At 42.5% G+C, this 27,674-nt stretch overlaps 1 protein-coding gene across 1 annotated transcript; it reads right to left on the minus strand.

Annotated features, from left to right (window-relative positions):
* On the minus strand, positions 1-27,261 carry ptp4a2b (protein tyrosine phosphatase 4A2b). Its single transcript, XM_033637117.2, has 7 exons — positions 27,121-27,261; positions 7,906-8,193; positions 7,449-7,557; positions 7,268-7,360; positions 7,029-7,159; positions 2,951-3,025; positions 1-1,280 (listed from the first exon to the last, which is right to left on the minus strand). The coding sequence occupies exons 2-7, from the start codon at positions 7,908-7,910 to the stop codon at positions 1,169-1,171; spliced, it is 525 nt and encodes a 174-aa protein (XP_033493008.1). The 5' UTR covers positions 7,911-8,193; positions 27,121-27,261; the 3' UTR covers positions 1-1,168.
* Positions 27,262-27,674: the final 413 nt, after the last annotated feature.

Below are 27,674 nucleotides of genomic sequence, written 5' to 3' on the forward strand. Positions count from 1 at the left end.
TGCTTTTTATTTCAATTTATTTATCTTTAAAGAACCAATACGAATTGGGGATGTTTTCAAAATGGGTACAATGATAAAAAACTGACCATTTCATTCTGCTCCACCTTGTCTTTCAGATTGAATCTTAGGCTCTGTGTGTGTGTGTTTAAATATACATATTTAGGGAAAGTCCTATTGCAGCCCCGTTAAGGAGAATGAATGAAAGCAGGAGAAGTACCTGTTGTAGCAGTTGTTGAGTTTATTTTCCTGTTAAACTGTCTAGACGAGGTGGTTTGAAGTGTAAGTGTGCGTGTGTGTCTGATGCTCAGCAGGGTTTGGTGGGCTTATCTGAGGTGGACTGATTATTGCACTCCAACGAGATTAAAAAAAAAAAGAAAAGAAAAAAAAAGACATGGCTCTCAAAGGATAAAAAAAAACATCAACAAAACTATTGGATAACAAAGTGTCCTTGCCCCTGCCAAACTCATAACTGCCACACATATCATATCTTGTGAATAAATATTGCAGACATATTCAAACTGAGTGAACCCCTAAACTGAAAGTGACTTTAAGAAAGTGAAGGGAAAACATTACTGCATTTTCAGGTGAACCTTTTGAGTTTTTGTGCAAAAAAAAAAAAAAAAACAAGGGGAAAAAAAACACCCCAATACCAAAATGGACAGTCACAATATGTGTTCAAAGTTTAAAAATGTTTTTTAAAAAGGTACATTATTCTGGCCTAATCTTAATATCAATAGGTAGTGGAAATAAAAATCAGAATATCATTTTAACTTTTCATCACCATTGTTTGTGTAAAAATAAAAATTCACAAAATGGAAAATGTTATCCCATGATTACAACTGAAATGAAACAAAAAAAAGAGAGAGAAAAGAAACAGGATGGACTCAAGTTGAAAAAATTCTGGCCCGTGGTTGAACAGTATAACCGGGAGGCGGGCCTATCTGTGTGCTTTGACCTTCCATTCATTGGTTCGGCTGGTGGATCCCCAGATCTGGTTTCATTCATTCGATTCGCTCGCTAGCTCTCTGATCAATTAACCATGACTCAGTGTTAACAAATCATCACAATATTTACTGATAGCACTCTCTTCATTTTTTTTTTTTTAAATCTCCCCTTGTTGGAAGATTCCCCGCTAGATGCACATAAGAAGGATGCACTGACAGGCAGCCTACTGCACACAGCAGTTGTGGCTGTTGGTATCCTTGAACCGCAGACGCATTTTGGGTCTGTATTTCTCGAGGTAAAGAAGCTGTTTGGAGTTGAAGGCTCCACGTCTCTTCCTGTGAAAAGTAGTGGAAAAAAGGAGATTAAAACACTGCGATCATTACTGTAGTGATCACAGAAACAGTTCCACATTTTGGGAAACACTTTGTGGCAGAGTATCAGATGAGCAGATCAATCCCACTCTTATATCTGCCTTTTCAAAACAAAGCTACAGTGGGCAGCCTGTTAGCCTAGCTTAAAATAAAGACTGGCAACAGAGGGAAGCAGCTAGCCAGGCTCTGCATAAAGGCGACAAAATCCACCTGCCAGCAACACTAAAGAGCAATAATTAACACGTTATATCTTGTTTGTGTCAATCTGCTATTTTCAGATAGTTTATGTGCCAGGCTGTTTCTTGGCTTGGAGCAGGAACTTCTTGGAGTCTAAAGCCCCGATCACACATGCACTGCAAACCTGACATTATCAAGACATTACCTGGAGGAGCTCTATGTGAGAACACAAATGTCTGAATCAGTTGGATCAGACATTAAATGGATTTTACCCTGCTAGCTCCCTAGTGCAATGTCTCTGTAATGTCCGATTGAGCACATGTGAATAAAGCAGGTCATTTTCTGGAGATTTCATGGCAAGCAAGTCAATGTGTTGATGACGTTTCTGTCATGCAGAAAAAAAAAACATCTGACGGTGAAGAAGAAGGGTCATTTACACTATGTACACAAGACAGCAGCAAAAACGTCGAAGGCAGAATTGTACTTCAACGTCAAATCGACACCGTAACCTACGACATAGCCTGACATGCACCTCCCCAGAAATCTAACTATGCGTTGTGATGATGCAGACCTCCTGTCTATTTTTGTAAGCTGAAACCATTTACCTTAGGACAAATTTACACATTATCTGGACATTTCCCCCACAAATACAACATGCTAATGTTTTTAGCACAAGCCTATGGCATTTTACATTGTATAAATTAGCCTAGCAGCTAGCGATCTTTTTCTCTTCTCATATGAAACCTGGGACAACAGCAACATTTAACAAAAGGTAACAGCACATAATTTGGCTCCATTACAACTCACAAGGTTCACTGACAAAACAACTGCCTTACACTAAATTTCCAAACAAATACAACATGCTAACGTTATTAGCACAAGCCTATGGCATTTTACACTGCATAAATTAGCCTAGCAACAAGCGGAGATTTCCTCTGCTCATATGAAGCCATATGAGCAGAAGTGCTATTTTTGTGGAGGGTTTATTGTCTTCATAATGTATTGTTTATTGTCTGTGAAATTAAAGTAAATAAAAGTTTTGTTTCCACTGAGGGAAATGGTTTCAGCTTACAGAAATAGACAGGAGGTCTGCATCCCCGCCATGTGTAGCCACTTATCTGTGGAGGTGCACGTCAAGCTACGGCATAGGTTCTACGTTGACGCAGGGGCTACGGCGTAGGAACGGCATCCATTCAACGCAGAAGTATTAATTACGTCAAAGTCTCTTTCCCAAAAATGTTGAACTATTCCTTTAACACCAGACATCTTGCAGGGCCCAGATTTGTTTTTAATGGTAATATCAGACACTAGAATTGTGGTTACCAATTTGCAGTTGTACATTAAGTTTTTAACATCAACAAATAAAAGAAACAAACAAAAAAATATATTATTAGTTTACCTCATTGACATCAGTCTTTATTTAAATGTTAATGTACAAAAATATGGAGGGTACTTACTGCCTTATGAACTGCACAGCATCCTCATACTTCATCCCACACTCAATGAGGGCTAAGGCCACCAAGACTGGAGCTCTGAGAGGTAAAGAAATCCAGTGGAGCAGTTCAAGGAGACAGTGAGAGAAGCAGAGGAGGAGAGAAGGAGAACAGGAGATTAAATGCCATGGTTCACATGGTTCCATAGTAATATGGTGGAGGGGAGGGGGGGTTAAACCTGGGAAACAGGCCTGGGAAATCAACAGGGGTGCACAAGTTCACTGCTGCCCTGCTGGGGCACGGTGCTCACACCCTGAGCCTCACACACACACACACACACACACACACACACACACACGACTGTGATAAGTTACAGTAAGACAACGTTCTCCTTTCTCACCAGATGAGACAAAAATAAATAAATACAAAAACTTGGTCGGCCACTTGGCTGGTCAGATCTCAGTGCTGACAGAGCATTTCATCGAGTGGCCTTTCTCTCACACAAAATTCACAAGGGGCAGTGTGTGAGTGAGGGATTGAAAGAAAATGAGAGGGAATTCAACAATGTGTGGAATGGATAGTGTGGAAGGAGGGATGCAAATATTGTTAAAGAAAGGACAAACAACAACAAGGCACAAAGCTGCAGCCTCCCACACTAAGGACCTTAAGAGAATTTTGGCTGGCGTGAAGCGGCTCAGATCGTAAGGCTGTGGAAAACCCAGATGACTGCAGTAAACACAGGACAGAGAAGAAGAGGAGATGAATTCAGAAAATGCCAGTCTGACCAAAACTGGTAATTATACAACCTCTGGAATGCCGAGGCAATGAAAAATGCTGGAAGCCATTGAGAACTGATTGGCTTGTTGTGAGTTTGTGGTCAGGAAAGACATTTTCACACTCGCTCGCCCACGTCATGTGCTTCTGCCTTCTTTGTTTTCACACTTGTGTTGTTACTCGGCAGAAATTGTCTGTAATTTGCTGTCACATTGGTGTGTGACTAAGATATCTGCACATCGCCTGTGCAACCTCATGACCAAGACAGATCACATGCAAATGTAATTGCCTTTTCTTTTTCAGGTCCACAGAGGCAACAGGCTGTTATTGTTAATGACAGATAACTTAACCAGCTGACTGTCTATTTACAGAGCACCACCAGGAGCAGGAAGAGAGCACAACCACCATTCAGGAAACTGAATAATCTCCAGTGTATTTTCAATAGGAGACACACAAGTAAATGCAGACACACAGGTCTCGTGCAGCACATTGAGTTTCACACCCAGCCAAGCCAGCCTAGGGGCTTTGGGAACAGTACTGAAGACGCAACAAGTGTTAAAGGCAAGAGGGGGGTTGAAAAACAGACTTATTTGAACACGTTACATCTAAATAAATAATGCTTTCTGTGGCGCTGTGCATGTGCGGACTCTTACAGGTGGCCAAAATCAATCTGGAGCCCCTCTGATGCAGGGAAAATGAACTGATCTAAGCACAGCCTGTAGAAAGAAGTGGGTGTAGCTACTGTGATGTCACCCATTTCTTTGTGGACGACCATTCTGAAGCCTTGAATTTGGCATTGCGGCCATCACCATCTTGGTTTACTGGAGCCAGAGATGACCATATTTGGCAAGAGGATGCAGCTGACTGGCACACAGTCAATGACACATTGCTTGACCTTCTCTATCCAGCTTGACGGGTCACTGTGATAACGTAGGCAGCCACGCCCTAAAGCATACCCTGCTTTATCATGTATTTTACTCTAACTGGGACCATAATGTAATAAATGAACGTCATGCTGTGTTGAAGAAGGTTGGAAACTAATGACTGAGACAATAAACTCAGAACAAAAGTGTTTACAGAGGCAATAAATCAAGTGGGAAGTGGAGCCACTTTATCTTCTATACAATCAGTTTTTACAATAGCCATTACAAAGAATACAGGTTTAACACACTTCCTCTCTGGCTTCACTTTTCAGACCAACAGGCTACATCCACTTATATATACAGTCAACACCCAAACAGTAGCATAACACTAAACTGAAAATATTAACAGGAAGGGGAAACACATTAGGTCAAATGGGTGGCATTACACTAGGGATTTGTTTAAAACCAACACACCAACTCCTGTTACCCTCACAGCTCTGATCTTTGCTCCAGTGTATCCCGACTGTTTACATGTTTTCAGCCATTTTAACATTTACACCAGCCGGTAGAGGGAAGCAATTCACTGCTGCGACCCGAAGTGGGGCTGCCCCCTAATAGTCGACCAATCGTTAGTCAACGAGAAAGATAATTAGTCGCCAAGATTTCATGAACATGAAACTCTATTAGGAGCTGTGCCTTGTCAAAATAAGTCAAAACCTATATGACTGGACCATGTGGGAATTTAATTTGACAGGACAGACACAGGAAGTGGCCACGCTCAGCAGTCAGACAGGAGTCACGTTACAAACCAATCACAGCCGACAGATATCTTTCCCTTCTGTAAATATTCAGTCTGATAAATACAGAGAAGTTGATCATGTTAGTGCAGGGCTACCCAGAGCTTTACATCTGTCCCACAGACGATAGGCCTACACACTTATAAACAGCTCCTGGAAGAAGATCAGCTCTGCACTCAGGACTTCAGGTTAATAGGCTACAAGATGCTCGTTAAGGTTGCTTAGCAACCTCAGACGTAATATGCCCCAACCCTCTTGAAAGCTGGCACCAAAAAGACACAAAAGTAGCGCCCAGCACCCGACCTGGCATCTTCCAGGCGGTTAAAGAAACAGCATATGTACGGCCCCTAATTTCCAGGGCTGGTACCTGCGGTTATTCCACAGGCTAGTTAATAACATGTCGGGCAGGAAATCCAAAGTGTGGGATCATTTTGAGAAGGTGGAGGACGAACCCAAGGTGATATGTAAACTCATCTTCGTTGGTCGACTACAAACATGACGTATCATCTGAAACATGGAAGTAGCTACATGCCCATTAGCCCACAGCGTCATTAACAGGCGGCTCGCTCAGTGTGTGACGTGCACTTGTAGATAAAATATAGGCCTATATTAATGAAGGTTCATTAGTACGGTTTTGTATTTCTCTAATGTAGCACAGTGTTAACAGTGTTACTGATACTATTCTTTCTCACACCTTCAACTCAAACCATTGTGTTGCCCTGCCCAAAATATATTATTTAATAATTATATTAATATCATAAACATGCAGATGGCTAGTGTAAATAGGTTCATTTTGTCTACTCAAATTAGATTCAGTGTAGAAAGTTTCTTTTTGTCAGACAATGAGTTTTAGTTTTAGAGTTGTAGTTTACCTTGACATGTTTCGGCTGTCACTTCAGTCTTGACTGAATACAGATGGCTAGTCAACTAATGGCCCTAAATGACGACTACTTGTCTACTTGGAAGTCTTTTAGTCTGGGGCCGCCCGAACCTGAAGCAAAGTGATTTTTACTGACCTACATGGAAAGTAGCAACACAGACATGTCACGCTGCCCCATAGTTTGGGGGAAGGGTGTATCATCACAGTGTGATATTATCAGTACTTTTACTGCACTAAAGGATCTAAATACTTCCTCCACCACTGTCCCCTTATCCAAGAAGCCTCACTCCTCAGTACATGTACTTCTAACTGAACTTTTACTGCACTGATCTAATTCAGCAATGTGCCACCTCAGACCGTCTTTGCAGCAAGCGTGAAATTTTCCTCTGTGGTACCGTACCAGTGCCACTAATAATCGAGCCGAGCCGCAAGCTAGAAAGAGCAAGCGTAACCCTAGCAGCAGTGGACAGCAAGAATTGCGATACAATTATTGTCTGTCATACAATGCACACTGCCACAAAGCACGCAGTTGATGCAAAACAAAATTTGATTAATATATTTATGTGTTGTAGTGAAGAGAGTTAGGCTTATTTCGGCAGCCTGACCTGACTGACCTCATTCTCCCCATGATTTTGTCCTGGCAGACCCCTACCCCTCTCCATTTCAGAAATCATTACATCTACACAAATCACACAAATTACCTATTTGGATTCATAATGGTGGTTTTCGCTGACAAGTTTGCACCTCTGTATAGTCACATCGACCACATAACACAAACAGCCACTCACCGGCCAAGTCCTGCCACACAGTGCACAGCGATGCAGCAGCCAGGTTGCTCTCGAAACTTGGTGTTGAGCAGCTTGAGCCAGTCGTCCACAATCTGGGTGGGGGGAGGGGCACCATCATCGAAGGGCCAGTCCTAGAGGAGACGAAAGAGGAGAATGTGTGTGGGTTAAAAAGGATTAACGTATAACAAGACAGGGTGCAACGTGTGTGTGTGTGTGTGTGTGTGTGTGTCAACTCTTACCAGGACCTGTATCCCCTCCTTTTCTACTGGAGTTTTATCGTAGGTGGCATCACAAACTCTCACCAGTGTGTTCACATCACACTTTTTCAGGTCCTGGCAGACATCAAGGATAAGAGGATTTTAGACACAGAACTCTCAAACAAATGGACACAGATACAAATAGAGAGAGAAGCAAACGTACCTCTGTGAACTTGTTGAGCGTGGCATTGGTGGGGTTGTGGGTGATGAGGAACCTCATGCAGTCGTAGGCAATCTCTACTGCAGCGGGGCGGTTCATGTTGGCGAGACGGCTTAAAAAACAATTACAATACAATACTCTTACAAAACAAAAGCGACTTTTGGCTCAGAAGTCAGCAAAAACTGCTAGGAGACTTATGTATTCAAAGGAGGGTAGAATAAATAAAAATGACAACACGTGGTGAAGGATGGGTCAGGAGGACAACAGGTGTTCAACTATGGGATGATGTACACAGAAAAGGGGAACCAAAAAGGATAAACTAGTCCACAGTACTCCGGGATGTAAAAAATGAATTAATACAAAACAAAAAAAAATTAAAAAGAATTTAAAAAAAAAAAAAAAGAAAAAAAAAAAAAGAAAAAGATGGAGAAACTATCCAGGAGTCATCCAATCAGTTTACCCCATTCAGGAGAGCTGTTTGTGATTGGCTGTTCGAGGAGAAAGTGGCGAGCAAAGATTTGTCGAATCGGTTGGCGCAGGGCAGTCGGGCCAAGGACTACGCAGTATCCCAGGGGGCCTTTAGATGACACAGCAGTTCCTAGTGTGCTGACAGTCAGGGGGGTTTCTGGGTAGCGTAGTCCCTCGGGGGGCGGCCGATTCACTTCTTCACAGAGGTGAGGTGCTGTGCCTGGCAAAATTCTCCGCTCACACACGCCATATAGGTACGGCCCAAGTCAACACAGAAACCCTGTCAAGAGAGGACAAAGACAGGAGTGAGGTTACATGATAATAATGACAGCACACGCTCCTATGGGGGGACTGAGCTGTGTCTTTTTGAATATAAGTGGAAACACTCTTGGTGATTGTTTCGTAAGAGTTTCAATAGGTGGCTTCGAGGCTGAGTTAATGACAGCTGGTGAGCAGAGCTGTATATCTTTCTGTTAAAAACATTTAAACCCATCATTAGCGTCAGCTTAAGGAGTACAGTCGGGAGCATTCAACAGTAGTGTTTAGGTTCATCGGTCTGGTACCAGTGATGTTACTTGGTAACATGTCCCTGAGCCATTAAAATCTGGGGGGATAAACTATCTCCTCCTGTAATGCTACACTGAAAATGGTGGCACCAGGTGTCTCTTATTTTGAAAGTATTTCTTATGTCACAGAAACCACTGAGAGTAAAACTTGTTTTGGCTGTTATATCACACTGTCAGTGATGTGTCTGTGTTTTTGGTCCAGTACTCTGCACAGATTGGACACCTGCACACTGGCCCACTCGTCCCTGGCTCTCTGAAGCTCAGTGCCCCACCGTTTCCTTGCAATGTCAGCGGGGCAGCACAGAAATCCTCAGGGATCACTGATGGACAATAACCTTACATTTTTAGGCACATAAAATGTACCAGAATTTACATAAATGTATGATATTACTACAGACATTCCTGTAATCTTACAATGATGACCTGATGAAGTTTTACTGTGCTGCTAATGCACTCAGGGATGTATAAAGAGACCTGGATACAGAATTAAAGGTTGCTCAGTGGCGTATGAAACCAAAACAACTCTTTTTCCGTTATATAAAATTACCCAGATCTTCCGCATTATGGGGCCCATAGATCAAACGTGCTAGAGACTTGTAGCGGCCAAGCGCAGCCTAGCAACTAGCTTCTACCGGCTGAACAGCTAACTTATGGTTTAGCGCTCTGCTAACTCCATTGGGGATGAAATAATTTTATCTTGTAGCTCCTCCAGACTTTCAAAATGTTACTGTCAAATCCTGACAGTGAAACGAGTCATGACACTGAAAATAATTTCTCCACTGATTTACAGATGTCTCTTTCACAATGTAAGTCTATGGGGAAAGTCTTTCTGGGCCCCATGTTTGGGCCTGTTGGCATCATGTGACGGCCCCAGACAGTGTAATTCCCCTATTGGTCACTATTTAAAATTGGCCTCAAAGCGCAGCACTGTTCCTGGGGGCTTGGATGTGACATATTAAAAAAATATTTTCACCAATGTCTGCCATTTTCATACCGTATATATCATATATATCATGCAAAGACAAGATCCTGTTTTGCTGATAGCCTCAAAAAGTGAAAGTAAAACATTGAAATGCTTCTCAGAAGGAGTATAAGCACCTTAAGCACCCTAAGCACATTCCTGGGAACAGCACAGATGAGGTTGGGACTGAGTATAAAGGTAGCGAACAGGTGCCAAACCACAAGTAGCTCGTATCCATCCACATGTAACCAACAATTCCCGCATAGCACACCTTTAATTAGACCATCTCCTTCTGTATTTCTAAAATATCAGTTTTCTGCTCGTGTTATTTTTAAGTCCAAAAAGTCACAGAAGGTAACATCATGACCTTATTTACCTTCGAGCCTCAGTTTATGCATCTCCTGTGAACTGACTACACCTTTGGATTACATCACCTTGTCGATTCACCACCTGTCACTGAAATGGAAACTAATAATGTGCTCAGTATGTAACGAACACACACAGACACACACACACACACACACACGGTGTCTTCCAGAACAGGTAATGTCTGGTTTGTAACTAGCCTGGGAGCAGTAAGTCAAACTGTGCCAAGTCCTTGACAGTCTAAACCCAGCCGCCACAAACTGGCTGGAACCGTCTCAGAGCAACATACGAGGGAGGTAGGAAAGGAAGGGGGGGGGGGGGGGGGGCACATAGAGGGAAAGTGGATGACGAGAGTTGGCTATCACTACACTGACTACGTAAACACACAAGTGGTGGGCGGAAAGCAGAGAGAAAGGGCTTGGACTTCAGCACCATGTCACAGGCGGTAGTCACAAGGTGAGGATTGCAGGGTGGGCAAAGCTTCAAACAGCTCCGGCATTTCAGTCTCACGCTCCCTCTTTTCACCTCCTCAAGACTGACACAAGACTCCCTGTGCTCTTTCTGACTCTTCTCTCCATTCCTATTACACTCAGTCACAAGTCATTCAGGTATTACACTAAGCCATAAGACGCTACATACCATTTAATATTGCATCTCTTAACACCACCAGTTTTTAAAAAAATCCTGCTAGACATCAGTTTTTGCAACCCAAGGCCACTCTTCAGAACCACACTCCTCTTTTTCTCTTGCTCCCACCCACCACCCCAGTGTCACTTATCCTCTCCGTTAACTGCCAACCACAGAGCCACTGTCAAGGGGACGCATCATCCCACTCTCCTCCATAAATGTCTTTCCTCCCCACCGTCTTTTATACTTGGCAACAGCCACAAGGGCACTCAAAAACAGCCTTGATTTTTTATTTTTTTGCATGATGGCCGAGAGCCTTCGTGACGCCTTTAATTACCGCCTCTGAGCAGTACTGAACACGATGTGGCACGGCTGCATGCAGACGTCTGAATGTTGGAAAAAAAAGGTAACCGGACTTTAAAGGCTTTCTGGCTTCTAATCCTCCAGGAATGAAAAAGATGGACAAGGAGAGAGAGGACAGTGTAAACATGTGTGTGCTTTTCACCTGTGAAACCTGACTGGAAACGAGAGCAGGCAGTTGAGTGAGACTGAAACAAGGAGGAATCACTGAAGTACAAAAGAGCCAGCAGACACACCAAGTACACCACAATGACAGCTTATGCTAAAAGATGAAAAGCAGCTGGTTTGTGCACGGTTGCCCAGATGCACAAAGTGACTTCATACAGTCTGCGTTTTAAATGCAGTCAATAGTAGGGTCACTAAGAGCAAAAAGACAGACCAGAAGACCATCTGAAAGTTCACACTGGTATACATGAAGCTAGATAGGAAGCAGGCATCAAGAAACTATCATAACACTGCAGGCAATGTGGATAGAACCAACAACGCTATCTGCACAAGTTGCCATTTTCTCACCATGATTATCATGATTAAGTCCAACATACTTATCCTGCACTGATCTGATGAGACAGTGGAAACAATGCTGCCGAAAGGCATGTCTACCTTACTGGAAGTACGTAAGTTGCCCCCCTCCTCTTCTCCTACTGTTGCATCGTGAATCTCACTTGAAAGATTACGTCTCAATGCAGGTACCCAGTTCTTGAAATTATGACCCCCTGCAACAATTTTCTGAGCTCCTTACAGCGACTGGATGGTGAAACAAAACAGGTGTGAACATGTGCATTGTGTTGACGTTCTGAGCCAGGGCTACATCTGAGTTTTGGTGAGGACGGTGAGTGTGAGCTAGTGTTGCACGGTATACCGGTACTAAAATAGTACCGCAGTACTAGAGTATTCCAAACAGTACTATACTGCATTTGGAAAATACTGGTACTTTGAAATTGATTCAATTCATTATTTAGTTCATTTATTTTACTCATTTATGCACACAAACGCCTTTTTTGTTCCTATTGGAGCACAGATTGCGCAAGTGGTGTGTATGACAACACCTGTATCAACATTCGCAGCTGGCGCACGTGAAAAAAGGCAAGAGAAAGTCTGAATCGCAAAGGAAGACAACACGAGACAACACAAACTTGGTGGAAAATTTGAGTTACCAAACCGTGACGTCCGTACCGAGGTACTTACCGAACCATGATTTTTTTGGTACCATTACACCCCTGCTATTTATTGTTCTAAAGGTTTGTATCCAAAAGGACTTTTCCTTAGGAAAAGAGTAAGAAGAGTATCGAAATTCATATTGGTATTGGTACCGAAACAAAGATTTTGGTATTGTGACAACACTAGTGTGAGCACCCGCAGATGGATAAAATCCAACCAGCACCACCTGACTTAAAAACTACATAATAAGAGATAATGGGAGTAATTTCCATGTTTCTTTTAACAATATATCTTACAAATATGCTCTGTTTAAACAGTTGGAAATTGTCACAATGAGAAAAAATAAATCATGTATAGAAATAAAAAGGTCTGATGCATCAATGATCATTTTACAACCGCATCGTAGCCGTCTAAATGGGAATCCAATGGAATCGTGAGGTCCCTAAATAGTCCCACCCTGGGCCAAAGTCGCACACACGTAACAAACACCAGTGCGAGGGTAACTGGTCTCCCCACACCCAACCTCGCAGAGACTAAACACTCAGGCCATTGCACGCATTGCAACCTAGGACAGGACAGGACATCACTCACCCACTCAGTCACCACCTTACCCCAGGGGCAGGTGCTGAACACTGAGGTGCAGAAGGGCTTGCTTTACGAAAAGTCTAACTCCCACAGCCACAGCCGCCTTAAACAAGACGCCTCATCGAACAGACCTGAGTGTGAACTTATTGTCTGTCACTGTATGTTGCTACTGAGTGCTGTTGTCTTATGTGTGCAGTGCAGAATAAAGGAAATCCCCCTGGGGAAAATACAGTTTGAAGTCTAAAGATTTTCAGTATTGTAATTTAGAAATGCATTGTAGACAAATGGACCCCGGGCCTCAGTCTTGAATGAGCTTGTCAATAGAGAAGTGAGTAAACTGTGGTAATATTTGGCCCGCGCTGCCGGGAACACATGCAAATCACTCTGAAATACGCAAACTGGTTCTGCAGTTACACACTGCACAGATGCAGGAAGAACAAAACAAACACACACACACACACAGACACTCTATCTGTTTGTAGAAGCAAAGACATGATAAACCACACAGGAAACAAGACGCAGTGTTAAAAGAAAAAAACTTAAACTGGAGACTAAACTACATTCAGCTGGGTCAAAGGATGAATGGGTGATATGCCGTTATTGCACTGTTTTAACCTAACACAATCAATATCTATGTGAAATACTGTCATTAGCAGATGCAGATGCGGATTATTTTCTTAACAGATTAATCTGACAGTTATTTTAAAGCCTGATCAGCTGGTGTTAAATGACTAAAACAGTGAGAATGCTGCACGGTTTCCCATTCTAACTTGTACAACTTGTTTTGTACAAACCACCTGTCCATTACCTGGTTTATTACAACAAAATACTCAGAAACCCAAGAGATTCACATTTAAGAAGCAGTAACCACAAAACGTACTGCACTTTTGTTTTTAAAATGACTTCAATTGTCACCAAAACTGTCATTAATCAACAAATCATTTCAGCTCTTCAGCCAATGTATTGATTATCTTGGCAAAGCTGCAGAGCATCTCAAAATTCAATGACCAATGCCGCTCCCAGAAATCTCATCCAGTGACTAAGGAGAAAGACCAGAAGGAGAGAGGGAAAGATGGGAGGTGTGAGAGAGCAGGGAGTTGCAGTACTTGCTGATAAGGCCCGCAGTATCTCAGAACAGAAAAGGACACACAAACCTAAACTGGTGATAAAGTCGCAGAAGAATGGGAATCAGGGCATGGGTATCCTGCAACTGCTCACTCATCATTTCAGGATGACTCATCAGTGTGTCGGGAAAAGTAGAAAGCCCTGTCAAATTTATTAGCGAACTGAATAATAAATGTTAAGAACGAGGCAGCTATTTGTTATCATGGTTATACAGTAGCAGGTTAGATGATAGAACATTTTCCATTGACGAAGCTCATAATATCAGCACAGATTGGAAAACTGCCCGCAGAAGTTGTAAAGTTATCACAGTTAAAGTGCACGGAGACAACTGCTACAGTGGGAGTCCTAATTGAAAGCCTTCCACATTGTTAAGGCTTTTATTGCCATGAGACTCCATAATTGTAGAGCTAAAGCCGTGGGCAGCTCTTGCTGACACCTGATAGCTGTCAGGTGGCCAACCCTCATCACTCCCACACCAGCACAGCTATATACATACTCTGTGTACACCATGTACACAGTGTAGATAGTCACAAGCTCGCTGAGGAAATACATTTGCCACAAGTGCGAGAGGGATGATCTAAAATTAGCAGGAAAAACACACGCATGAATGTCTGGACATGGAATTTACAGACTGGACAGGCACGGTGGCACGACGTCAGATTTTTACACAAAATGTGGAATGTCTGAGTCCATCTTCTTCCCCCTTGTGAAAGGTGTTAGCATTACATGCAACCCTGTCTGGTGGTCTGAGGTTGTGCCTGAGTCTCGCTGCTGTTTTGTCTGGAGCCAGACTGGGCACGACCAGACTGTACTGCCTTGAAGCAGCTGGAGGGCTACTTTGCTGTGTGGAAGCAGAGTCAAGAGGCAGGGGGGAGCGCCTGTCATCCATGGCAGGACGGACAGTGAGGGGAGGAGGGGGAAAGCCCCGCTCTCCTTGGGGTGACAGCGGCAAGGATGGCACAAGAAAGATACAAGCACTGGCACCCTCGCCTCACATACCCACCTGCTTGCTCCTCTCAATGCACCCACTCCTCCTTTTAGTGTCTTATTGATATCATTTATACACAGTACACTCTTTCATAAACACAACACTGCATTCTCAGTTCAACTGTCCGATTTAGCCGAACTGAAACGCCGAAATGATAGTCGCTTAAACTCACACAAACCATCAATCAGTGGGAATAGAAATGGGGCCGAATGTCACAAGGGGCATGTCTTCATTCCTGTGGCATCTGCGAGTGCCAAATAAAAGATAACAGATATGCCTGGAAATGTCAAGGAGGACGGGGACAAAGGACTAGGAACATGAAAAAAGCTTATAAGATGTGAAGAAAAATCATCAGGAGGACACAACAATGGATAAGCTATATTAAACAAATGAGAAAGAAAGCCAAAAAAGTCAAGTCAGGAGCTTGGCAGTGACTACTGAGAGATAAAACAGAGGATCACACCTGCCCAATGGTCCAGCTGGTTCCTCGCAGTGACGACAATACTCATGATAGGCTGGGTGGGCGGATCTCACCTCAAATTGGAGCTGTTCTCAACCGAACTGTGCACTCACACCAACCCCGCCAAACAGAGATGGAGAAACCACTATTCATTCATTTCAAATGAGCAATGGGACACGAGGAGAAAAAGCAACAGCTGGCTGGGAGATCTCTGTGACTTGGCGACAGGGAAAAGTTGGGCAGGGGCCAGCTTAATAAAAACAGCCCCACTGACAGACATATGCCCACTTTAAGGGCCTTTTTCACACTTGGAGAGGAATTTCTGGACCCGAGGGCATTTTCACAGACCTTGGTACATTTGGTTAAGTGTGAAAGTTGGTGTCAAACTTGGGTGTGAGCCAGACAAGCAGTCTCTGATCCATCTTAAACCAGCAGTGGTGGTGGTGGTGGGTGGGGGGGGGCACCATCTTTAAACATCAAGGACAACCACTGCACACTGAAAGCTAATTAACATGACTGGTTGAGAGTGTCATACTACAGTGATCTGTCCTACAGTATAGATACAGCATCAAACTATAAGGGAAACCAATATTCTGAATTTGATACGGGTCATATAAACAGCATAGTTTAGGTCTATTTCCAATTGTAGCATTTTCTGATAAAGGGATGTATCCCTATTTTTTGGTTTGAGGAGCTTTCTTTGAACATTTATACAGTACACTCTATATGTCTCAATTAGGTGTTTTAACTGCAGTTTCTGACACACACAGCCTTCTGCCTGCATAAGGTCAGCTCTGTGCGTTGTAAATAAACCAACAAGCCAACAGTTTGCAAGGCTGTAGGGTAGAGATGCAGCTCAAAATAAAAGCCCACATTTCTGATCAGAAGGAGAAACTCATCTACTTTTTGACATTATCAAAGACTTGGATATCAATAGGTTTTTGGATATGCAACAATACTACAACTAGGGATGTTCCTGGCGACTAATTCCCCTGTCGACTAAACGAAAATTTCAATTAAGACTAGTTAACTAGTCTAAAAAAGGAAGGTTATCATTTTGCGTCACGGTGTATTGAGGTTCAACATATTCCATGAACTTGCTGAAGCCTTTACCTTCAACAAAGTTAAGTGGAAGCATATCTTGCGAGGTCATTGCCGTGATGAGCTGCGTCATCTTCTCAGACCAGGCGGGATCACAGCGTCTCCGGGTGAACGATGTCAAATTGGTTTGAGTGTGACTAGCACCGCTAGCTGCAGCAGCCGTCGTTCCATGCATGTTAACATCCAAATGCTTGAGTCGAGTGTACTTGCGCATTGCTCCAGTCTACTCGAGCATTATCGCAGGGAGGGGGACTGCTGGCTCTGTGGCACCCACTAGTGGTGGGCAGCTGCATAACAGTTAAGGGGCCTTGTACATGAATAAAACACTAACTGTTTAACCAACTAATGTTTCTGGTGCCGACAAGCGAGGGGGCAGACGTTTGATCGTTTAGACGGCTAATCGCACTCATCCCTAATTACAATGCTGACCTTTTCAAGATGGCAGTTGAAGGAATAAAACAGGTAGGCTGTGTTCACAAGGTCGATTAAGTCCGCAACTGGTGAAAAAACTGCCGTTACTTGGAGTATGCATGGCTGCATGTAAACAGTTTAATATTGTCTCTTTCAAAGTAGAAGCAAAACCGGAATATTTACTGCATGTAAACGTAGTCCATGAGATTACTGTCAGTTTGATACAATGCCTCAAGACCAAAGCACAAACAGCTTGAAATTAGTCTAGTGTGAAGGTGCAGCTGCATCATGACATGCTGCACACACGCAAGCATGACTGGTTTTCATCTCTTTTTTTGTAAGGAGGAACCAAGTAGAAGTATTAAAAGGAAAACCATCTTAAGTTTGACATGGTTGGCACACTTTTTGCGATGAAAGATTGCTGCACGATCAATCCACAGGCCAGGACTCTCATGGATGAAAGCAAACAGTCAGTAACATCTCCCAAACAAATTTTGGTATAACCTCAATTATTTGGGTCTGAGAAGTCTGGAAACACTATTAATGTAAAATCAAAGCCGTTAGTGGGTCACAAGATAAGAGAATTCACTTCATGCTCAATAAAGACAAAAGCACGCCATGGACTCTCAGGACACAGTCCAAGAGTGAGGGGGCCTGTCAGTGTGGGGTATGGTGACAGGTCACCACACCATTGAGCAAACAGTACACACATAAAGGAAGTAGTGTGCGCTACCACCCCTTGCCATTAGTCATGCTCGAAAACACAGAAAGACAAATAGACAGGCAAGCAAAAAAGCAAACACACACACACACCACGACAATAAACTACACTAGTTAGGGTTCTAATCCGTCTTTTTGAGCCTCACCAGTTTATCTAGTGTAACAAGCGAGACTGAAATCTCCAGGCATGCCGGGACAAGACGGCATTGAGAGATGGACTCCAACAGAGATCCTAAACTGTTGCTGTGCACACCCCTTGGGTTTGCAAACAGGAGTCTCAGGCTGAGAGTGATACTCCAAGGCTGTAGATTTGGTGTGGCCTCATGCTTTGTTGACTGAATTCTGATAACGTGCCCGCCCGTCAGTTTCCGAGAATGTAGTCGAGGAATTGGTACAAGTCCATTCAAAACTTTTCTGAGAACAGCACCTTTACTTCACCTGCCATGACCTTAGGGAAGGGAAGGGTTGGCGTGACGAAGGTTAATAATAGCTGTATGAAAAGCACTGTCACCACTACTAGCACAGTAACCACACCAGGCTACCGTTTGTCTAGTGACAAACAGCTGGACTTTACAACACATAGCTTTTTTTGTTTGTTTTTTGTCACTTCTTAAAGCTGCAACCTAGAGCTACAAATATGAATCACTTAGTTGTCAACTATTAAATTAATCACCAACTAATGTGATAACCGATTAATCAGTTTGAATGACTTTTTCTGGCTTCTTTCCTGCACTGACAATAAACTGAATATCTTTGGGTTGTGGACGAAACAAGACATTTGAGGACATCATGCCAATATTTCACTATCTGTTGAGATTTTATAGACCAAACAACTTATAGGTCAATGGATTAAATCATGGGCAGATTGTTCGACATTGAAAACAATCATTAGTTGCAGCCCTGTTGCGACCCTGATGTAATGGACATTTATCTGTATCCCATCGCAAATTTGTTTTTACTACAAACGTCCTACAGTGCATTCTCATTATTTTACAGAACAAAATTGCTGTATTATAAGTTTTATAGTACTTTTCTAATAAAGGTTTTGGCTAGCTTAATGCCAAAATGTTTTGAAAGGTTGGCTGACTTTTAAATAATATGGTTTTAAAGGTCCAGTGTGTAGGATTCAGGAGCACCCATTGGCAGAAATGGTATGCAAGATTCATAACCATTATTTTATTAGTTTATAATCACATGAAAATAAGAAGTGTGTACTATGTTTTTGTTACCTTAGAATGAACCGTTAATATCTATTTATGTAGTGGGTCCTCTTCCACTGAGTCAGCCATGTTTTTCTACAGTAGCCCAGAACAGACAACCCAAACACTGGACGCTACATCAAGTGGGCCACTTCAAAAAATGACTGAACCCAAATGAAAAGAGGCTGGAGCACTTGATAAAATTGCAGAGCTTTTAATAAGGTGCAAACAGACTGACGTTTCGAAGAAGACACAGTAGCGTCAGTCATTTTTTGAAGTGGCCCACTTGATGTAGCGTCTACTATTTTGTCCTGTGCTGTGAGCACCAATCCAGTTTTTTCTTTTTTTTTTTTCTTTTTTTTTTGGCTGAAGCGCAAGAGTCTCTTTCTTTGATAAAGCCAAACACTGGCTCTACATAGGGCCATTTGTGTTTTCACATCGGCCTCTGTGGTTCTCCTACACGCCTGGCACATGGGAAAAGGTTCAAATCTGCAACCTTACAGCGAGATGCCACTTACGGCACATTCACACCAGGACAGTCCGGGGACTCGGTTTGATTTGGTGTTTGGGGGCGGTATTGCCCAAAACGACCACTGACCAGGCAGAATAAAAGCATGAGGAAGAAGAAAACTCGGCTGATCGATTGGTCAGGACCGAAAGCGGAAATCCATCCCCTTCAGCCGGCTTGGTCACCACAAAAACAATGGAGCAACACCAAATTTGTATCAATAAGCACCTGCACCTCCTCACTACTCCACATCTGCCCATGAGACATTTTCTAATTTTTTCCTTTTTTTTTTTTTTTACCTCTCCCGGTTCCCGCTGTTGGCTTTGTTTTTTTTCTATCCAAAATGCACTGTCACTTCCTTTCTTTGGTTCACTTCTTCTCTTTGGTTCGCTGGATAGTCTGTTTGCATTTACCACTGTAAGCGAACCGCATCAGGGTTCCTTTGCAAGTGAACCAAGACCCCAGTTTTCAAGCGGACCAGGGTTTGCTCATTTGGTCCGCACCAGAGTTCGAATGAGCGTTCACGCCACTCCAAACGAACCGAACTATCCATGAAAGCGGAACAGGGTTCGTTTAAAGCAGACCAAATAGCGCCGGTGTGAATGCGTGCTAAATCCTACACAGTGGACCTTTAAAATTTAGACAGCTATTTGGGCTGTGATTGGACCATGAGTAAAATCTAAAGCTTTTTAAATAAAGACTAATTAAAAATAAAAGGATGACATTTACTATGTCATGTCTAGAAAAGGTCCTCTGTCTCTTACATTAAGTAATTTCTACCTTAAATGCTTAGTGGAGCAGTTACATGGAGCCTTTTTGTATATATGGTAGTGGATTAATTAATAAACTACAGAGCCAAATTCAGCAACTTCTTGTCAAGGTATAAACATGACGTGCAACACACAACTGTAAATGTGTGTATTATCATGGGAAAGCAGTTTTAGTATGTTTGTACATGTATAAATGGATGGACAGACAAAAAGCAGCACAGCAAAAAACAATCAGTGGATATGTGCAAAAATAATAGGCTACCTGCCTTCGGACCCCTGTCACCTAATTAGAGCCTTATAATTGGGACATGAGTCATAGTTGGTCACGTCTGTGTTTACCTGTGTCAAAGCGGAACCATGCACAGACGGTCTGACTCAGGCTTGCGGTCGTCTCGGTTAGAATTATAATAAACCCGTGTTTTTCACAGGGCGATTACCACAGACCCCGAAGATATACAGGCCTTCCACTCTGGGTAGCAGTACTTGAAAATGGACTCAAAAGAAAACCACAGGGTAAGAAGTCTCTGTGGTGTAAGACAGGATAGTACTCTCAGTCCAACATTCAGATGTGGTAACAGAGTCACACAAACATTTGACAGTGCGCTTGGGAAATATCTTTAAGCCAAAAGGTTTGATGTCACATTACCACAATTAATAACACAGATGCCTTGCATTGTTGACTAAATAAAAACCAAGATGCCAACACTAAGAGTATATATATAAAAACTCCATTTAGACTTTCCTTTTGCACTTGCCTGTATAGAAAAAAAACACCCCTCCTGTTATAGCCTGTCTGTGGGTGGACTGTGTTTAATCAAGCCTAGAAATAGGTTTGGGACACAGAATGACTTTTCATGAATGCAACACTTCAACCCAACAGATGCACAAAAAACCTCTAGGCTGCTTCCAAGTTAGATTCATCCAGCCTGGGTTTATAGATTCACCACACCGTCTCACCTACCCTTGCTAACGCACCTTTAATCTGTTCAAAACAATAGTGAAAGTCTGAGGAGCAGACGTGCAATTAAGGAAACAGGAATCAAAGGTAGCTGTACCGACAAACTACTTAGGACCAGTGAGCCCACTCACACAACAGGAGTGATTTACTGCAGTGTGAATGAATCTTAAATAAGAATACTGTTGTGGGGCAAAACTGATGGTTTATTTTCCACGTTTGTTAGCGCTCCCGTATCAATTTTTAAGTATTTCTTTTAACAGACAAAACTCCAAGGTAAGCAGAAGAAAATTAAAAAGCTAAATTAAAGCCAACTTAAAATGAAAGGTTAAAGTAAACAAATGGCTGTAAATAAAGACAGCACAAGTTTTGATATAAAAGAACACCCTGACGAGAATAACTCTGAGGTCCTGATGCAGAGCTTTTACCCTGACAAGCTTAAAATATTGATAGGCTTTCAAGTTTACCGGCAGTTTAAATGCCAGATTGCTTTCCCAACAATGACACATGACTTTTTTGGTCTGTGTGAACAATAAAAAGACTGTCTACCACAGATGATGGGGGGTTCTTTCTCTAGAAACCATTTGGTCAAGCATAGATCAGTACAGACATGCTTTACAGACAGCACAGTGACTAGACACAAGTCAAGACTTCCTTCTGTCAATTTATGGAATTAATTTTCAATATCCTGCAGCAAATTACATTTGCAAGCAACTCCTTTAATCTCAATCAGAGAGACAATTGCTGATTAAAAATGACAACCCTGCATCTCTTTAACAACTTTAAGTTTTTGGGATATAACAGACAAAAGCGCACTGGTCACACAGTTTACGTTGAGCTCCATCACTGTTGGTATTATGTTGGTAACATCTTTGCAGCATTTCTTCTATGTCTAAAAACCTGGCATCTGCATGTTATACAAAGTCTTGTTCTGTAGTTTGTTAGAACAGAGACGGCAAAAACTATCAAGATGCACCCTGTGGAACATGGCTATGATGTACACTTCTTCTTGATTAGATCCACTTATCGCTGATGGCATTCTTCATCTACAGTAGCTCAGTACGTTATGTTTTTATAAATGGGTGTGCAACCTAACACCGCATATTATGTTTGCTCTGTTATTAAATTTAAATGCTACTGATGCTGTGCCAAGCCTTGAGAAAAACAAACTGAAAATGTCACAAATTTAGATTGATTAAAAAAATCACGATGAGTTGTTTTGCTGCCCGTCTAGCCTAAATGTTGGTAAATGGACTTTCTCATTCTGTCCCTTATTCAGCACAACAGGTTACCTCTCTGTGTTCCCAAAGGACAGGAGCTAATCTTCCCGCAAGAGTACTTGTTGTTCTGGCTTCTTGCGTCCGTGTAAATGGGGCTGGAGAGGGGAGGTGAGAGGATATGTTACCCCCCTATTTCCATGAACAGACGAACGCACCATACGCACGTACTCGCACATGGCAAAGCCCACTTATCACACTGCTTTGCAGCTTCTGAGTGAGCACAGATAAACAGTGTGACGATCAAAGGCCTCTGATAGCGCTTAGGGGGAGGGCGAGGGGGGGCAAGGACTGATCCGTCTCTGGAAAGGACTGAAAGAGACCAGGGCTCAGTACCTTAGAAATGGGAATGAAAAGAGGAAAACATATCCAAACAAAGGCCCGTTCTGTCCTCGCTGTGGCCTAGTTGCACTTTTAATCACACTTTTCACAATATTAAACACCTGCATGATAGACGCTCATGACAATAAGCCAACAACTTCAAGAGACGGAGGAGAACAGAGCAAAACATTTGCACTGTGACATGGATAACGCCATCTACTTTAATTTTCTGCCTACAGAGTTAATCTAGTGTGAAACTATTTGCTTCCGTTCAGGATTACATATTTAAAAGTGCTCATCATTGGGAGATCCCTAGTTAGGGCCCAAAATGATTGAAACATTAACCAGTTGGAGGCTCAGTCGTTTGAACATTTTCCTAATGTTTTAATGGATCACTAAATGACTGTTAAAACTCATCAGTTCAGAACAACCATGGATATTATGTCGCAATGAAGTGTACGGTAAGTCAGAAGACGGGGGAAGGTACTGCTCGTAAAGTATCACTAAAAGTACAACTTGTGCAAAACTATAACTGTCCGTACTTTTACCAATGTGTTTTAATGTGCTAACACATTAATATGTATCACAATAACAGATTATTTTCCAATGCTGCTGCATCCCCCCCAGACAGGATCGTTTGGTTTTCTATTCTGCACTATGGAAGTTTTCATCTGGAATATGGGTCGAGGGACTATATTCAGCCACGTCTGAGCTCTTTTGATAAATCATAATCTCATGTCACAACCCTCAAATCGGCTCCAGGATGACATCTCCCAGCCAAGACAGACATTCATCATAGCAGTGAGCCACACCTCTACCTGTTTGCCAAGACATCAACACATGGACTGTTAACCTTAACTGACATATCAAGAAATTAGGTAGAGAAAAGACCTGCACAGCTAAAGGGCAGATCAGAATACAAGGTGCTTTTCCATCCCAGTTCACATCTTGACAAATAACTGACAGCCACTTCCTGTGGAGCTGAACTAGTTTCACAGAGACAAAAGGTTTTTCTGTGTGTGCGTTTCTGGATTGTGGGTTTATCTAAGCATTTGGATGTCAGAAATATAGACTCGAGTCAATGTAGGGCACAATTACTATGACTGAAATCATAGTAATTAGTAATTACTTTGACCGAAATGACAGTAATTTTCTAATCTGAAATAGAAATACGTTTCAGGACAGGACGACACTCCAACAGACAACAGACGGACCCAGACAGGAGAATGCCTGCTCACATTTTTGCCGAGAGGTGCAGAGTCCCACTGAGACATCAATTCTTCTGACATTTGGAAACTAAGTTGGCCTTCTGACAGCAGCATCGGGGGATGCCTGTTGCCATACCAACGATTATCTCAGCAGTAGCAACAAGTGCCCCTGTAGGGAATTTTGGTGTCCCTTGTGAAGAGATCAGAGAAGAGCAATGGTGCTCCCTTTAAACATTCACAGAGCAAAGCAAAGGACGCAGTAGGTGGCGCAGCATTGAAGAGGGTTGGGGGGGCTCAGAGTAGATACATGTCTACATACACTAATCTAGGAACTTTTTAATCTATTGTATCCAACTTCCTTACCAAAGGCATCAAACACGCACTGTAATCGGCTCCAAGAACCAAATCCATCTTTTTCAGATTATGGCCACAATGAACACATTAGTTTGAGCCACGTTGAGAGAGGTAGTCCCACTTTTCATGTGTGTAATAAGCTGCTTAAGGAAATGAAGAAAAAGCCAAGCTCCAGTGAGGAGCAAAACAGCACCCAGGCAAGAGGAAAACACAGCAAGCTTGTTCATGTGCAATAACCCAGCATTTTCTAGACTACAGTTGCTTCAAAACTCTTTGTGGATCAGTAAGGGTGAGCAGCTACATATGCCTACAAACAACAGCTCTAATAACAATAACAACACCCTTTACTATAGCATGTTTGGCAAAGGATAGTGTTTTCCCCCTGCTAACAGCAGCTCTGGCAGCTGTAGCTAGACAAGGTAGCTGTAAACACAAATAACAAAGAAAGATCCTATTCCTACCTGTTGCTATAGTTTCAGTAGGCAGCCTTGCAGCAGCAGCATCTACAAGAGGTGTCAATCTGTCAGACACTGCCAGTGCTATGGAGCCAGTGCCTTCGCTTTATCCCAGCGCTGTGGCAACAACAGTAAACGAACGCCGTACCGAGGAGGGCATGATTCATTAACCAACATCACAGCGCAAAAAACACACAAGGTGCCCATGGCTACTATTGCATAATTATATATGGCGTTTCTCTAAACAACTGGAAATGAGGAGAAAAAAAGTATGGGCATCTATCCTAGCTTTCCACTCTGGGCTGATTTCAACACAATAAAACTGCTCTGGAGCCAAGGATCTTAGAAGGCTAACACATAGTAAAACCAAAGCTTGTGTTGCATTCCCACAACAATCCCGACACCCAGGGGCATAACTAGATTTTAAATTGTCCAAATCTGTTAAGCCAGTGACTGGAACAGACCTCTTCAACCGTACCTCTCAACACTCACAGCCACCCTTTGGCTCGATGGGCTGCATGCCAGCGGGCTACAACATAGGTGTTCTTCTCCCCGAGTAACCTCCTTGCTAAGTCGGTGTCTTGTTACTGTTCACTGGGCTCGCCTTTCCCGGTTACGGTAACCAAGGCTGAGAACTTCCCTTCTTGTCACATTGCCTTTTTTAATGCCGCCTGACACAGGAACCACCCTACTGTTGGTGTGAAATGTCATGCATGCAACAAGCTAGATTTAGGCCTCCTACAACACACTTCAGTCTTAACATGTGACATTTGTGAGCACTACAAGGCAATGCAAAATAAAGACACATTTCACCCAAGCAGAACGAAGGCTTGCAGTTTCATAGTTTACATATATGTGCAAAAACAAGGTTGTTTGACTTGAAGTGTGGTGTCTCATGAATGAGGACTTCCCACTGTTAAGGCCTGCCTTTAGCTGCAGGCTGTGCTCTAAGTGGACTGAGAGGAGCGAAGCTATTTCAAGACTGGGCTGTGCATTATGTGTCAATTAGCTATAACATAAAGCAGGTCACCAATACAAGTGGCCTACTTCTGTGGAAAAAATGTGAATAGGGCAGAGGCTCATAACACAAAGAGTTGTGAAATCCCAGTCTTTTTATGAAACAAGTGTGTCGTTGTTGCTGATATAACCCATGGGGGTACAATTATGAGATTTGCAAACAAAGTTAAGAATAATAACAGGAACATCTGGTTACTTCTACTATACATTACCATGCCCTCAGTTTGTTTTGATAACGGATGGCACTGAACACATCTCATCTTCTACGCTCTCTGCAGACAAATTAGGTCACCTTGCAGTGACTCATAAGCAGGAATGTAATTAGCTTACCTGTTACACCAGTTACTCATTGACTCATCCACCCATGTTTGCAGGAGCATTCAGAGCTATTCGTTTGTATTAGCCACCCACTAGAATTTATTACAGAGACTGAAACCATAGGAAGGTCATAAATTGAAAACTGAGAGGCATGGGAATGTGCTGCGGCCTTTAGTGTCACAGCTGCTCTAGTCAACTTCCTCCCCAAGAGCATTTCCTCATTTCACTTCATCCAACATGGCTTAATGGCTGGGTGCTTTCTGCTTTAAGAAACCAGACAAGACTAAATTATAGACCCGTGTAACCTCAGCGCAAGCTACATTTTTTACATGAAAGGCTGACGATATGAGTCAAACCGGCTGGTTAACAATAAAGTGAGCAGTTTGACGATACACACGAGCAGCCGAGACAACACGGTAACAACAGGCAGGAAATATCGGGTTGGCAGCCACTTGGTTTTGTTATTACAACGTTAGCTTCGCATGTGGCTTCAAATAAATGGGTCAACCATACTTTGGGTCAAGATTTGCCACAAAGGGCGGAAGGCAGCTAGCCCAGTCGCCATGTATACCTCTAGCCAAGCTCCTACCTTCTACAACTACCGACGTACAATAGAAAAAGAAGCTGGGAACACTGGAAATCACAACCACTGGTTATATTTTAAACATTTAAATGGTGCTGCTGACGTGAACACCAAGACAACAGCTAAAACATTAACAATAGCATCGTTAACGTTAAGCTAACGTTAGATGTTGTCCAACAGAAATGCTACCTTTACTGACACACTGTACAGCTAACATTAGCCCTTATTTTATGAATTTGCGGACGACGTCCTGTTTGGGTAGTAACATGGCGTTTAAAATATTTAATGTGCTGTAATTCATAATAAAAAATAAAACCCAACGACAGCATACAGATACGTTCAAGGTTTTTCATTACTATACAAGGAAATAGCCTTAGCCCCAATAGCAAGCTAACGTAGCTACATTAGCTAGCAAGCTAGCTCAGCTCCGTCACTTTGCCTTTCCCAGCAATGGTTGGCAACCGCTCCAGAGATACGCCAAGACTAGCTGTATCAGAGTTAGCTTAACTAACTTGAGGGCGGGTAATTCACAAAACTATGACGGTTGATATTAATACACGTTAGCATAATTTAAAGCAAATACGTAACCTATTTTGTAGCCGTCCGAGCTAACGTTAACGTGGCTACACACTGCTTCGCCTGCCTCTCATGTTAACTTACTTTAGCTGCCTTGTGTTGTGCTAATCATCTAACAATATGTAGCCCAACTTTTAATCAGGCTCTTGCGGATCCGCGTCGCTGCAATCGCGAGCGATCATGTCAGAGACAAGTTCAAAGGGGTCGGCTGCGATTAGTTGGGTTTTTAGGTACTTACAAAGAGCAGGCTGAACATTGAAATCCCGTGACTACCCCGGAGAAAGTGGAGGGAGTGTAGAAACCGCTGCCAGGTCGCCTTTTTGTTCCTCTTCAATGTGGCAGCTTGAATTCTCGTCGGAGGTCGGCAACTGTTGTTGGGGAGGAGCCTCCTCGGTCTGTGCGCACCTTCAAGGACCGTCGGAAATATGAGCTCAGCCCAGGCAGCACAAGTTGATCACAAGCTAACGCAGAGGGGTAAAATGGGCAACATGTCAATTTCTATGGAAGTCCACTGTAAATGTGCTTTGTAATTTTGATATGAGAGGTGCAGATTAGTAAACTGAAAATAAATGTAAAGATAAATATGTTTGATGCAATGCTATATAGTAGTTACGACTGGAAATAACGTATATAGATAGATGACATGAGAATATAGAAATATAAAATATAAAATATAGACAAAATTAAAATATACAAGAGAAATATACAGGAATAGAATAAAAATATAAAAATTGCAGCAATAATATATATATTTTTTTATTTTGTTGGAAAATTCTATATCTATAAGAAAAA

This window comes from Epinephelus lanceolatus, chromosome 16, assembly GCF_041903045.1.
Source record: "Epinephelus lanceolatus isolate andai-2023 chromosome 16, ASM4190304v1, whole genome shotgun sequence".
NCBI classification, from domain to species: Eukaryota; Metazoa; Chordata; class Actinopteri; order Perciformes; family Serranidae; genus Epinephelus; species Epinephelus lanceolatus.